This window comes from Lepidochelys olivacea (assembly GCF_965140295.1).
Source record: "Lepidochelys olivacea isolate rLepOli2 genome assembly, chromosome: 6".
Taxonomy (NCBI): domain Eukaryota; kingdom Metazoa; phylum Chordata; order Testudines; family Cheloniidae; genus Lepidochelys; species Lepidochelys olivacea.
The window spans coordinates 46795337-46810596 of NC_140416.1; the positions used below are offsets into that span (position 1 = coordinate 46795337).

Genomic DNA, 15260 nt, shown 5'->3' on the forward strand with positions numbered 1-15260 from the left:
AAAATTAACCATTTATTACTAACTCTTTGTTTTCTGTTTCTTCGCCAGTTTTTGACCCATGACAATACTTTGCTTCTTACCACATGACTATTTATTATTTATATTATTGTAGCACTTAGGAGCCTAGTCATGGACCAAGACCCCATTGTGCTAGGTGTGTATAAACACTTCGTTTTTTTAGTAGACTTTTGTGAGGTACCCTGTCAAAGACTTTTTTACAGTCTAATTTTGTCAATTAGTTTTCCTTTATCCACTGCTTTACTGAGACATTCAAAGAACTCTTACAAATTAACAAGATATGATTTTCGTTTGCTTAAACCATTAAACCCAATACATCATGATCTCCAGACATTTTACTATTCTATTTTTAATGACTGATTCAACCAGGTACAGATGTTAGCCTTATTGATCTGTAAATCGCTGGATCACCCCTTGAGCTTTATTTAAATATACATACAATATTTGCTATCCTCCAATGCTCTGACTTCATAGTTTGTCAGTTCTCTTTCTAGAAACAGCTTTCAAGATTAAAAATATTAATTGACCAAGTGCTTTTGTTTGTTTGATTTTTTTTAAAAATTTGGTTTGTTTACCTTGATTGGGTAATTGCTACCAATGGACACAGATTCCTTAACAATCACTTCATGCTGTAATTTCTGTAATTCTGCAATCTGCCGGTCCTTGTCTGCAACAGCCATCTGGTACTGATTTCGTAGCGCTTGGGACTCTGTCAGCAGGAGGTTTTTTTCCATTCTGAACACAAAATATTAAACGAGCTGTTAATTATTACATACTGAATAAAAGTTAATGTGAAGAATGAAGCTGGCCTCACTGATTTTGAAAAACTCCATGTTGTGCACACACTCACAGATCAGTAGCTGAAAATACACATCCATGCTCCATCTCTTCAAAGACTTCTGCTGTTAGAAAGCCTAGAGAACAAGGCAAGGAAAAACATACTGCATATACTTTGCTGACAAGGTGAGAGATAGTGATGCTGGCAGATCAGGTGTCAGCTCAAGCCATGGCCCCAGGCCTCTCTGAACACTTAGAAATGCACAGCTGGAAACCAGTCTTGCTTACCTGTGAGTTAGCACTATCAAAATAGATATTAAATGCCAAGTTGATAAGCAGATGTTTAGACTTTATAAAATGATTGCAGGATGCTGCATATACTGATCTCACTTATAACCTCTCTAGCCCATGGTGTAGTTATACTGAGTATTTGCACTGTAATCCTCTGTAATTGTATAATGTACTAAACAGGAAAAGAATAATTAAGGTAAAGGGCTCATCTTGCATACTACATGACCCAATAAAGCCAAATGAGGTATTGTGTAGCATCAAAGGAGAGAAAAGCCCTGTTGGTTGCATTCCTAATTACCTCCAGGAATGAGAGACTTACACATGAACTCATCCCATCAGTTTAGACTCTGGAGTGGAGGGAATAAAAATCTTTGACAAGGAGAAACTGAATCTTTTATGCTGTCTGGGGCAAAGATTTCTAAAAATAGCAAGGAGTCCCATGCTGCTTGGCATGGGTTAGCCCTGAAAGACATTTTGAATTGACAAATTACTACAACTTTACCACGTTTTGAATCATAGACAAACTCATTTCTGTATAGATGCTTGCTTGCACCTGTAACTAACTCTTTCATTTCTTTTTCCTAGTTAATAAACCTTTAGTTAGTTTATCACAAGACTGGCTACAAGCATAGTCTTTGGTGTGAGATCTAAGGTACAGATTTACCTGGAGTAAGTGACTGGTCTCTTGGGACTGGGAACAAACTAAGCATTTTGTGATCTTTGGTGTAAATGACCATTTATCACACTGTCCAGCCTGCCTGGGTGGCAAGATGGACTGAAGTGTCCAAAGGGATTGTTTATGACTCCATTATAAGACTATTGTTGTACTTTGGGAGTTCATGTTTATTACTGGGTTGGTGATATCTAATTATCGAACATACAACCAGTTTGGGGCATCTGCCCTGCTTTTTGACAGTCTTTCCTAAGATTGGCACTTTTGGTCATGAACCTCTCCATACAGCACGACAGACATAATGAAGGCGTCTACTAAACTTTAAATGTACTGAAATCCTGATGACCTGGATAACTTTCATGCAGACTCAAATCACTTTACTAAGGAAACAAATTGTATCTCTGGGCAACAGTGTCATGGACGACATCAGGGGAGTGCAAACCCTTCCCACTTAAGATTGAAAGTCATTTGTGAGCTATGTAAGGGAACTGGTGGGCAGGTTACTTTGGAATGCTCTTCGTTCACATCGCCCAGTGATTAAATCTCATTGCTAGAATTAGGTTTGATAGATTCATGTCTGTTGGCAAGTATTTACTAGTACCAAAGTGGGGTTGGGCCTCAGCTTGTCAGCAACAGGAGAACTCCAATCTCAAGGAAAGAAACTATTTCTTATAAAAACACTGAGATCCTTTATTTGAACCAAAATATCATTAAGATGAGATGGCTTCCAATAACCACTGGGAAATGCACTAGGTCACTGCATACCAGTCTCAGATACACAGAGTCCAAATGGCTTCTGCTGAAATGAACCATCCCAATCCATTTCTCACATCCAATTGTATGGATGAGTCTTAGCCAGTTAGAGACAGAAAAAAAACCCTGTGAATTTCAACGTGTCCTTTCTCACAGGCTTGAACTAGAAATACACCCTGACCGGCATCCTAACAAACATTCAGATCCAGTGGGGTGCCTCCTGAGGGGTGCTAACCATTTAAAAAATTCCCTCTGGTTTCTATCAAGGTGAAGGGCACCCAGTTCCCAAAGGATCAGGTCCAAAGTTTACATATACCCATGTAGCGCCAAAAAGTTTTCCAAAAGTTTGAGATGTGAACAAAATTCAAGGGAAACCCTGCTGGAGCATTAATTCAGCTCAAATCTGAACCTGGGCTGACATTCAGTATTACCATGACTTGAGCTGAGCAGTTTGCACAGCTTACAAACCTTCCAACACCTCAAGCCATCTTATAAGAGCAGCTACTGTTTGCGGGAAATGCATCTTTTGCATAGAAATGATTAATGGTTAACCTTCTAGGGAGAAATATACCTAGTAAAGACATTAATTACAGAGACCCAAAGTAAAATTTTACATATCAAAGCCACCAAACAAGACAGAAAATTCAGCTCCCAAGTAGGCCCATTAGAGTCCTTTATGTTGAGCAAGATTTCACGATATAAAGGAACGAAGTTGATGAGTAGCAAAAGAAAACGGCGCAGAAATAGAATGTTACACATAATGGAAACCATTCTATAGCACTTTTTGGTGAACTGTAAACCTTTTTTGTTTCTTTGTCAGGTAATTGTATAAGGCTGTTTCATTTTGTCTACTGTATCCCACTAAAGATTATTTCATGTAAGCAATGTATACTTTTTGTTCAATCCAATATTTGTACCTTAATCCAGCTAGTTCATTCTGGTATGATGATATCTGTATCTCAGTTTCCTCTTGGAAGGCTTTCGTCTGATTCAAGGCTCTCTCAAGATCATCTACCTTGGTCTTTAGTTTCGCTATCTCAACAGATGCAAGGCTAGCTCCTTCTTTAGCCTACATGAAAAACAGGTTTGGTAAACAAAAATAAAATCTTAATGATAGAAAAATCCCTGTTAGTACCAAAACTGTATTTGTAAAAGCATGGCTTCCTCTCATTCCCCTCTTGTTTGTACTCGTCCCTGTTGTCTAAGATGCCGGTCTGATTCTAATTGTACTTTCCTTGTTCAACCTGCATTTTTCTTAATATTTTGCTAAATTAGTAAATTAAAACTTCACAAGTCTCCAAAAGAGACAGACTAACTCCTTGCATTTTTCTTTGAACTTTACATCACACATCTAATCAAAGTTTACCAGTCACTCCCTATCCATCTGAAGTATTTCCAAATTGCTCTTAAGATAATTTATCTCATTGATGCTGTCAGAGGCAATGGGAAATGAAGCCATGCCCTGTTTAGCTTCATGAACTACCTTTGACTTGCTGAGCTCCTGCAGCAATCTGTCTCTGTCATCCTGAAGACTAGCCATGGACTTGGAAAAGGCATCGATCTGCTGAACATAATTCCCACACTCTGAAGAGAGCCTGGTAATCTCAAATTCTTGGGTGGTTAATGTCTTGCACAAATTTTCTATTTCATCAGTGAACTGATCAAGAGTGATCTTATTTTCAGCATCAATAAGCACTGGGTTCAAAAAAGCATGTTCTTTGAGTACAGTGAAGAGATTTGATTTAAAATATTTCAGGTCAGCTTCAAGTTCATCTGCTCTTTTTTTTTCAGACTTGAGTTCAGATGTGTATTTACTCTGAATTACCCTGAAATCCTCTATTAATCTGTCTCTATCATCTTGCAAAGCAGTCATAGCTTTTCCAAAGGACTCATTTTGGGATCTCAATTTTTTATTCTGAAATTGTGCTTCTAATAGCCTCTTCTCTGAAGATGCATCAGTTTCCTTCCAGAGGAAGTTAGCATTGTGTTCAAATGCTGTCATACTGTATTTATCTTCTACATCTTTTGTATTTTTGCCTACTACATTCTGGACTTCTTGAAACTTATCCTGAAGTTTTTCACAAGGTTGTACACGAGCCTTGAAATCTTTATTCTGATTATGTTGCCCGCTCCCCCTTGTTTGTGGTTTCTCTCCAGATTCAGAAACTAGCTTCTCTTTGTTTATTGATGCAATTAGAAACTCTAAGTCTTTAACTTTGGAAGTTAATTTTTGATTTTCATGTTCTAAAGATTCTGTACTCTCCTTTTGCAATTTATTAGTCAGCTGCATTTCTTTGATTTGTTTTTGAAGATCCATTTTTCCCTGTTCAAGGTTCTTAATGCTATCCAGTTGCTGTTTAAGCAACTCTTTCAACTGATGATCTTTCAGTGACAAAACTTGGTTAAGATCTTCCCTGTACTTTATTAGTTGTGCACTTTGCATTGCATTTTCAGAATGAAGATCATCTATCCGATTCAAAAGTTTTCTTAATTGTTGTTTCAGGGCACCGTTCTCACTAGCACCATTCACTAATAGACTGTCTTTCTGACTTAAAACATTTTGGTGACGATGCTCCAGATCTTTGTATTTAGAAAAGAGATCATCTCTGTCATACTGGAGAGATGACATTGATTTTTTAAAGGCATCAATTTCACTGGCAATCTCAGCCTTATCTTGAATTGCTTTGTCTGCTTTCATCTGGAGATTTTTCAATTCATTTTCCATCCTCTGACAGGCTTCATTAGATTGTTCTCTCTCCTTTTGCAGAGACCTTATCTGCTGTTCATACTCATGAATCTGCTTTCTGTGCTGAGTCTGTATCTGAGTTAGATATCCAGAAATCTCCCCACCCTTAGAAGAAATCAGTAGAGAAATTTCTGTATCTTTGTTGTTCAGCATTACCTTCATTTGCTGAGAAATGGCAATCTGTTTTTCCAACTCTGCATGGGTCTTCTCCTTTTCAAATAGAAGTTGTTGTAATTCCTGTTCTTTTCTAGCAAAATTACTTTCCAATGCTTTTATCTCTCTTCCTGCATCACTACTATTCTCTACAAGATGATTAAGAGAATTATTTTCTTTAAGCAGTGCTTGCAAAGTTTCTTCTTTTGACTGAAGAGCAAACTCCAGTTCTTGTTGTCTGTTGATAAGAGTCACATTTTCTTCCTTTATTCTACACAGCTCACTGTAGTGTTGTGTATCTACAGATTTTTGCCACAAGTGCATTTCATTCTTGGATTCTTCTAACATGGAATACTTAATCTTAAGTTCCTGTATCTGAACCACTTTGTCCTTCATTTCTTCTTGTAAGGACATTATTTTCTTACTACTGTCATCCATCTGTTTCTCTTTATTTTGAATAACCTCTTTGAACTGTATTTCCCAGGTTTTCATTTCACCAATTACCCTGTCCCGGTCATTTTGAAGAGAGGACATACATTTTGTAAAAGCTGCTAATCTGGCCAAAGTTGCATTCAAATCAGCTTGAAGTTTCTTGTTTTGAGAGTCCTTAATGTTGATTTCCTCTTGCAACTGATGAAGCTCACTAACAGCCCTGTCTTTCTCCCTCTGAAGAACATTATGTCTTTCCTCAAGGTTCAACCATTCTCTTTTGTGAACTGTTTTCAGTTGCTCCAGGCCAAGCTCTAATTCTTTCTCACATTCTCTCCTTTGAATTTGTAGTTGGTCTTCTTTCTTCTTAAGTTCTCTTTTCCCACTTAAATTCTCAGCTGTAAGCCTCTCCAGTTCACTCTTTGAATCATCCAGCAAAGCTTTTTGGGAAGAAAGCTTTTCATTCAGATTGTGTATTTCTTCATTTGACTTGGCGAGCTTTTCTGTGGTATTATTTAAATCTTTTTCAAATTTTTCACTCTTTGACTGTGATAATTTCACAGATCTTTGCAAGTCCAGGATCAGTTCCTGGAATTTAATAGAATCTTTTTGCAACTGGTTAATTTCTTGCTGCTTTTCCTTTAAGAGTTCTTGCAATTCTTTAGTTTTGTTTTTTGTACCACTATTGTTCCTCTGGGCACATTTCACTTTCTCCTCAAATGCTTTTACAAGATGCAACTGTTGTTCCTCTTTTTCCCTAATCACACTGCATTTCTCTGCCTTTAAGTCTTCCAACTGTTGAATCAGCAAACTGTTTTGTAACTGTGCAGATTTCAGCCTGTCTGTCAGCTGATCCACGTTTTTTATATGGTTGAGCAACTCTGTCTCCAGAAATTCTCTCTCATTTTTTACTTTGTAAGAAGTTTCTTGCACATTTTCAAGTTCTTCCTGTAGAAGACACTTGTCATCTTCTAAAATCTTAACTCTCTCATTTAAACTAACAATTTCTTGTTTAAGACTTCTAGATTCATTTTCTAACTTTGACAGACAGTTGTTTTTCTGGTCCAAAAATTCTTCAGTTTCTTTAACTCTTTCTGAAATCAATTCTCTCTCCTGCTCTAGGATGCGCATATTTCTCTCTTTTACTGAAATATCATCATTTAACAAAGCAATCTGCTTTAATAATGATTCTCTTTCATTTAATACATCGCTGATTTTAGACTGCATATCAGTCTGGGACACTTCCATTTGAACTTGCAGGTTTTCCAAAGCTAATTTAGTTACATTCATGTCATTATGAAGGACCTCATTTTCATTCTCAGTTTTCTCTAAAGCCTGCTTTAAGTTTTCAGAAGTGTGTTTCAATTGCTCATTTTCCTCCATTAGCTGCTTGCTCTGCAGAGCAGCTTCATGAAAACGATGCTGGTGTTCTTCCATCCTTGACGCATGTTTACATGTTTGCCTTTCTGCTTCACTCTGTAGTTCATCAATTTCCAATTGTTTGGATTCAGCAAATCGTTTCAATTGGTCCTTTATATCTTTGTTTTCATTAATGACTTCTTGAAGCTGTTTCTCAAGCTCATATTTTTCAGATTCCCTTTCACTGAATCTGTGAATAGCTTCTTGTTTTTCTTTTCTAGTGACATCAATAACCTGCCTCATTTCTGCTACTTTGCTACTGATATTCTCATAGGCTTGCAGAAGTGACTCATATTCTTGCTTTAATTCATTATGTTTAGCTTTCCATCCTGTTAATTCAACTGTCTGAGAATCTTTTAAGGTATTGAGTTGGAAAGAAAAAGCCTCTTTCTCCTGAACTATAGTCTCCATGGTAGATTTAAGACTTTCACATGCAGCAGTTAGGTTTTCATTTTCAGTTAACAGTCTAGCATTTTCAGAAACAAGGGTCTCATCACACAATGAAGAAATAGTATCTGAGTTTTGTTTTTCTCTGCCAAGTTCAGACAACAAGCATTCCAGGGTATATGCTTTATTGGTCAGTTCTTCTTTTTCTAACATTATTCTGTCAATCTGATCTTTCAAAAATTTGTTTTCTTTCAGGGCTTCCTTGCGTGATATTAAGGCTGCTTGGAGCTTTCTTTGGAGACGTTCTCTGGACTTTTCATTGACAGCATTCTTTTGCTCTTGTGGTTGAAGTTCATCCACATTTATATTTTTCTCCATCTGCTCTGGAGTTGTTTCTGTTTGTTTCTGAATTTGATATTTTGTTCTTTCTATTAGCTTAGCTCTCCCAGAATGATCATGTTCCAGTGACTGAGTGCAGATGTCTCGGTCTTGTAATCTCCCTTGGAGCAAATTAATTTCTGAATGTGACTGTAGCAGTTCCTTGTCAGTGGCATTTTCATCTTTAACTTTCTTGTATAATACCATAGTATTGCTAACTTCAGAAGCTTCTACAGCCTTCTCACGTAGCATACTTAACTCCATCAACAGTTCTTTGTTTTCTTTGCTGAAATGTTTTAATTCCTTTTTCATATTGAGTAATTCTTCATTGGATTTCTCCAAACTGTTGATGAACTCCTCTCTCTCTATCTTCATGTCTTCAAAGGCCATTTTAAAATGTTTGGCTTCTTCCTGGCTTTCCTGTAAACTGAGCTGTAACTGCACAGCTTCTTTCTGTATTTCCTTTTCCTGATCAAACTTATCTTTGAAATCCATTAGAGTACAATGCAGTTCCTTAATTTCCTCATTCTTTTCTGCAACTTGCATATTGGCTTGTTGAAGATCAAACTTCAATTTTTCAGATTCCTTCTGGATAGTCTTGCAATCCTCTACACTCTTTTTAATTACAGTTTCCTTCTCATTATTCATGCATTCAATCATAGTTTTAAGGTCCATTACCTCAGTCTCAGATTTTTCCAACTTTTCTCGCAGTTGACCTATCTCTACGTACAGGCTGTCTTTGTGTTGCTCATAGTGCTGTTCTAGCTGACTCATACAATTCTTCAAGTCTACCATTTCTTCTGTTTTCTCACCAAGTTCAACTGATGTCTCTCTCAACTCATCCTTTAATGTTTTTGTTTCTTCACAAAGTTTTACATAGTCATTACTTAGTTTCTCTAACTCACTGTCTTTCATTGTCATTTCAAACACTGCCTGTTCTGATTCTCCTATGAGATCTTGAATCTCATATTTTTGTTCATCTGATTCCAACTTGTTTTGGACAATAGTTTCTTGTTCTTGAAGTGCTGCTACATGAGACTCCAACTCTTTCTGTAGAGAGTATATTAGCAACTGATTACAATCAAATTCTTTACACTTTCTTTGATGAACTTCCTGGAGTGCTCTGTGTTCGTTTTTGAGGAGTTCAAAGTCTTTAGTTTGTTCATCAAATTCTGCTACAAGTTTAGCATATTCTCTCTTTTCTCTCTGTAATTTCTTAATATTTTCTTTCCAGGTTAAAAGTGATGCCTGAAGTTTCTTTTGAAAGATTTCTTTATCTCCTTCTGATAGACCTGGCTGACTAACTTCATTATTGAAATCCACAGAATTATTACCAATGTCCCCAGCATAAGATTCTACCAAATCAGTATCTTTCAATAATTCCTCCTCGTCTACAATTTCAGCCTTGAGATTTTCAAGAGTCTCAAGAAGTTGAGAACGTTCCTCTCCATATTCTCTCTCTTTCTCACTAAGTACAGACTGCATGTGAGCAAGCATTGAGTCCTTTTCCTGCATGGACTTTAGATTTTGCTCAGATACTTTTTCTTTTTCAGCAAGGATATCTTTTAACTTTGCAACTATGTCCTCAAGCTGCTCCAAACTGGTTACTTTGGCAGAAAAACTTTCATTCACGTTATTTATCTTGGAATCTTTCTCAAACAGCTGTTGCTTCAGAGTTTCAAGATGGGACTCAAGATCTTTATTTTGTGTTTCAACAAGTTTCAACTGATGTGTTAACTCATCAAGCCTCTTCAATAATTCCTCTGTTTTTTTATGCTCTTTTTCTATTTCTTCCTGTCCAATCCTTTCAAGTTTTCCAATTTTTTGCATTAGGTCTTTTCTTATTATCAATGCAGCTTGAAGCTTCTTTTTCAGGATCTCTTTTTCCTTAACTAGTTTCTCAAGATTAAACTGCAGCTGTTCTTTTTCACTCATTAAGTCTTTAAATGCAGTTTCTTTGATGCTTAATTTAACCTGATTATGTTGCAGTTCTGTCTTACAATCTTCAAGTTGCTGGGATAATCTATTAATATTTTCTACTGAATTACTCTGAAAAGCTTCCAAATGCTGTAGTTTGGTGTCTAATATACTTCGCTCTTCAGAAAACTTCTTCATTTCATTAGACATGGATTCCACGATTTGAGCAACAAAACAATCCTTTTCTTTCAGCTGCTGATTTAGAGCAGAAATTATATCGTTCTGCTGGTCAGTCTGTGAAGTTAAATTTTCTACACTCAGGTCTTTTTTCTCCATTTCTTCTAGGAGACGCACTATTTTTTTATCTTCGATGTTCAACTTCTCATGACTGATTTGGAGTTCTTTTTCTGATTTATGTAGCTTCTCTTGAAGCAATTTAACTTCCTTGTTCATTTCTGCTAATAATTTTTCTCTTTCTTCCACAAAAGACTGTTGTTTATACAACGTGTCTTTGACAGTGGCCATTTCTTTTGATAGACATTCAATTTCAAAATGACAGGTATTCTTCACCTTTTCAAGATCATTCTGCAACAGCTCCTTTTCTTTCTCTATCGAATGCATACTTTTTAACTTATCTTTTATAATATCCATTTCTTTCTCCTTTTCTAAAAGAAGCAGTTGAAATTCCTGTCCTTCCGTTTCTTTGCTCAGAATAGTGGATACCATGGCAGAGAATTTTTCCAGTTTAGTTTTACTACTACTAACCTGCTGACCAACATCTGAAGTTTCTGCATCCTTTTCTTTGAAGAAGTGTCTACTACTAAGTAATGCAGATAGGCTTTCAGTTAGCTCCTCTTTTATAACATCCAGTTCTTGTTGTAAAGACTGGATTTTACCATCCTTTGGTTTCATTTCACTTTCTAAACTGCTCAGCTGCTCTTTAAGAATGGAATTTTGCTGAGTTGCCCTATCAAATTCTGTTACCCACTTGTTTTCTGACTCAATTAGACTTTGTTCTAACTTTTCAATTTTAAGCTTTAATTCAGAGACTTCTTCACCCTTCACACTAACCTGCAGCTGTAACTGCTCTTTTTCATTCTTCATCTTCAGTTTGACAGCATCTATCTGCATTCTTGAGTAATTCTCAGTGACTTCTAGTTTTTCATGAATTTCTTGCAGTTCTTCTGTTTTTTGCTGTAACCGATTTTGGTATGTAATAAGTTCTTTGTTTTCTAGAGTAAACTTATCAATAGTCTCTTGTAAGAGAATTTTCTCCTTTGCTAAAGAATCCACCTGTTGCTGCAATCTCTCTATTAAAAGAGCGCTGTCACGGCAGCCTTGAGAGGATTTGGAACGTACATTGTTCAGCTCAGACTTTAAATGTTCAATATTTTTAGCCTGTTCAGTGCATTGCATATAGAGAGTCTGTAAAGTTAATTCTTTTTGCTGTGTATCTTGTTTCCATATATTTATTTGGTCCTGTGCTTTCTGATGTTCACGTTTTACAGAGTCCAGATCAACTGTCAGAGAATCAATTTTCTTCTGGTTAATAGCAAAACTGTCATCTTTTTCCTGCAAAACACTAGTAAGGCTTTTCACAGCTGCAGCACTTTTCTCTAGTTCCTCTCTAAGCATCTCTATCTCATTAGTAAGAGCACAAATGTTGCTCTCTGCCAGCTGTATACTGACATCTTTTTCGTTTAACGAATTAAGTAGCCCAGCTATAACTTCCTCCTTCTTACTAAGTGATACATTAAGTGTGTTTCTTTGCTCGTACTGAGCTGCAATTTTTTCCTGCAGATATAAGAAAGCATTTTCTTTTTCCTGTGCCAGTTCTTTGGACTTTTGTATTTCTTGTGTCAGTTCATGCATCTGACTCTGAAGCTGAGAAACTAACTGTATCTTCTTTTCATCTTCACTAGATTTGTTACTTAGCTTTTTGAGGAGGCTTGTTTTTTCTACAAGAGAAGATTCTTTTTCTAGCATGGACTGGCTAATATCATTTATTACTTTCTTCTGATCATTTATCTCTTTTTCTAGTTTTAGTGTGACTTCTTCCAGATCTGTAGCCTGGTTCTTTAAGACCTCACATTCTGTCTCTTTGTCATGAAGATCTGTCTTCAATTTATCATTGACTAATATGGCATTATTGACAGCCAATTCCTTCTCTAGAACAATTGTTTTTAACTGTTCTGCTTCAGAGGTCAAAGACTCAAACTGTTTTTGCTGCATACAGGAAGACTCCTGTATTTCAGAAATGTGTGCTTTCAAATTAACATATTCATCTATCTTTTGCTTTAAAGACTCATCTTTCTGTATAACTGACTGATTCAATTCTGCTGTTTTTTCCATCATATTTTTAAGCTGACACTGAAGGTCAGAAATTATCTCCATATTCTCAGACAGTTGAAATCTAAGCAAATCAGATTCCTCAGATTTATCTTTAAACAACTTTAAATCTTGGGCTTGCTTCTTAAATTCATTCTCTTTTTCTTGTGCTGCCTGTCTAAGCTGACTGGTTTCAGAGCTCAAAGCTTGTACCTGGTTTTGCAAATCTGAAATTATTTTCAAATGCTGCCCTTCTCCTGCCACTTTCTTTTCTTTCATTTGCTGAATCAAAGCTTCCTTCTCAGAAAGGAGAGCTTCTTTTTCCTCAACACCAATTTTTAATTTTTCATTTTCAATGGTTAGGCTATCAATTTGGTGCTTCAAAGCTAAAATATTATAATCTTGCTGAGACACGTGTGAAGTCAAGGCAGTTATTTCATCTGACTTTTTCATTACTGCAGCATTAACTGTTTCAACATCTACTTTCAATTTTTCATTTTCTAGGTTTAGTATGTGTGCTTGGTGCTTAACTGACACAATTTCTGACTGGTGCTGCGTCAACTGAGACTGAAGATCAGCACATTCACTTGACTTTTTGCTGCATATAACTGAAATGTCTTCCTTTTCATGTTTTAGCACATCCCCTTCTTTCCTTAGTAGCTCTACTTGGTTATTTAACATTGCACTTTTTTCAGTTTTCTCAGCAACCTGCTTATGTAGATTCTCAAGCTCTACATCTTGATTTTTTATAGTAAGAGCTCTCTCTTCCAGCGACTGAGATAACTTTATATTTGCCTCCTTAAGCTTTCGAACTTCATTCTGTAACTTTTCCATATCAACTTTATTTTCCTCTACTTGCTTACGTAAGGAAACATTATGAAGGATTTGTTCTTCTTTAGCTTCAAAATCTACAGTTATGTCTTGAATTTGTTTTTGTAATAATAATATTTTTTCCTCACTCTGGCTGAGCTGTTGGAGTAGCGTGTTACATTCAGTCAGCTTATTATTTAGCATTTCTTCTTTTTCTACTTCTCTGTCTTCCGCATCCTTCAACTGAATGACGAATGATTGTATTTGTTCATGTAACTGTTGTGTCAGCTCCCTGCTTTCAGATAGCTGATTGGTTAGCACATTGCATTCCTTTGTTTTTTCTAGCAGCTGCTCTGTAACTGAATTTTCTTTTTGCTCTACAAGTGTTGAAAGTTGCTCAACCTTTTTCATTAACACTTCTTTATCATAATTTAGCTCTGAAAGTGTTTTTTGGTACTCTGTTTGACTGACAGATATCTTATTCTCCATCTCTGCTACAGCCTTGTTTCTCTTCAACAGCTCACACTCCTTCATGTCCAATAGTTTGGACAAACTCTCATTTTCACTGACTAATTGTTGCTTTTCTTTTTCCACAGCATCTATGATATTTCTCAGATCTTCATTTCCTTTTATTTGCTCTGACAAATCTTTTTCTTTCCCCTCAAGAGCTGCTTGCAACTGCTTATTAATTAAAATAATTGTTTGTGTCTCTGCTTCCATCTTACTAACTATTTCTTGTCTTTCACTTAAGTGGTTCTTAAGTTCTTCAAACTGCATCTCTTTGGCTTTCAGATCTCCAATTAATTTATGTTTAGTCTCTTCACTTTGCTGCTCAACAATCTGAAGTTTTTGCTCTAACGATGTAATCGTCTCTAGTTTCTCTTGTAAAACATTTTTAACTGTTTCTTGATGTTCAGTATGTTCTGCAAGCTGTGTGGATAACTTAGCCAATTCTTCATCTTTAGTTGCAGCTTCCAAAACTAGTTTGTTGTATAAATCTTTAACTGATTTTAACTCCTTCTCAAAACTCTGTTCTTTGTTCTCCTTCTCTTTAAGCAAACTCTTAAGTTTCTCTTTTATAGAGCTGTTTTCATCAAGCTGGGATTTCAAATATTTAGTTTCTTCTCTGTGTTTTGCCTCAGTTTCTTGTAGTTTTTCCAAAGTTTTATTAATTTGTTCTTTCAACAAAGTAATCTGTGACTCACACTCCATGAGCTTGTTATGGTATGTAATCCTGTTGGACTTGATTTCAGAACGTAGATCCTTAATTGTTATGCTGTTCTCACTGATTTGCCTTATCAACTCCTCGTTTTCTTTTGTTTTAGCTTCAGTCTGACTTTTAGATTTCTCCAGTTCCAACCCCATTATATTAGTCGGCTCAGAAAGTACAGAAATCTTCATGCTTGTTTCTCTTATATCAGCTGTTTGAACTTCTTTGAGTAAGTGGGTTTCCCTTTCAGCCTTTGTCAATGCTTCTTCCATCTCTCGTATTTCTTCTTCTTTACACTGGATCTGGTGTTTTAGAATGACAATCTGTTCAGAATAGTCAGTCATATTGGAAGAGAGGGCAGACACTTCTTTGTCTTTTTCCACTAGTACTTCCTTGAGGTTGTCAATTTCTCTTTCACGTCGCTGGAGGTCTTGAATTAGTTGAGATCTCTCCTCTAAATGGTTTGTGTTCAATCTGTCAAGTTCTTCATTTGTCTGGGCAAGTTCAAGTTGCATCAATTCTACCATGGCATCTTGTTTCAAGGTCTAAACATCAAGAAAACAATGTTACAAAATATGCTATAACTTTCACTTAAAGCATTTTAGAGGAAACTGCTCTCCCCTTTATGAGACCAGTACCCAAAGCTAAGTAATCAGTCTCATTTAACAATGCTTGATCTAAAAACCTGTATAATGATAGAGTAACAAATTAACTACGAGTTATTTTAGGATGACTTTCATATTCCAAAAAGTTTAAATGGTGAGCACTTTTAACTCTTACATATTCTGCTAGACAATTATAATAGATCAAGCCAAACTAAGCACATGTAAAACAATTTCCACATCACTTTAACGAGTTACCTTTTCTTTAAATGTGGCAACTTTTCCTGTTAGATCACTGACAGCTATTTTCTGTTCTGTGCACTCCACTTCATATGCATTGTACTTCTTCAAGACTTCCTCCAACTGAAC

General features: G+C 36.2%; 1 protein-coding gene across 5 annotated transcripts in view; it reads right to left on the bottom strand.

Annotated features, from left to right (window-relative positions):
* The window catches only part of LOC311521728 (uncharacterized protein), a 68225-nt gene that overhangs the window by 14869 nt on the left and 38096 nt on the right, over window positions 1–15260 (bottom strand). For all 5 annotated transcript variants that reach the window (XM_084630256.1, XM_084630257.1, XM_084630254.1 and 2 more), the window contains 4 exons: window positions 15150–15254; window positions 3996–14834; window positions 3430–3581; window positions 594–753 (listed from right to left, as the gene is read on the bottom strand). In XM_084630256.1, the coding sequence (XP_084486382.1) occupies window positions 594–753; window positions 3430–3581; window positions 3996–14834; window positions 15150–15254 (11256 nt within the window). The remainder of the gene's footprint in view (window positions 1–593; window positions 754–3429; window positions 3582–3995; window positions 14835–15149; window positions 15255–15260) is intronic.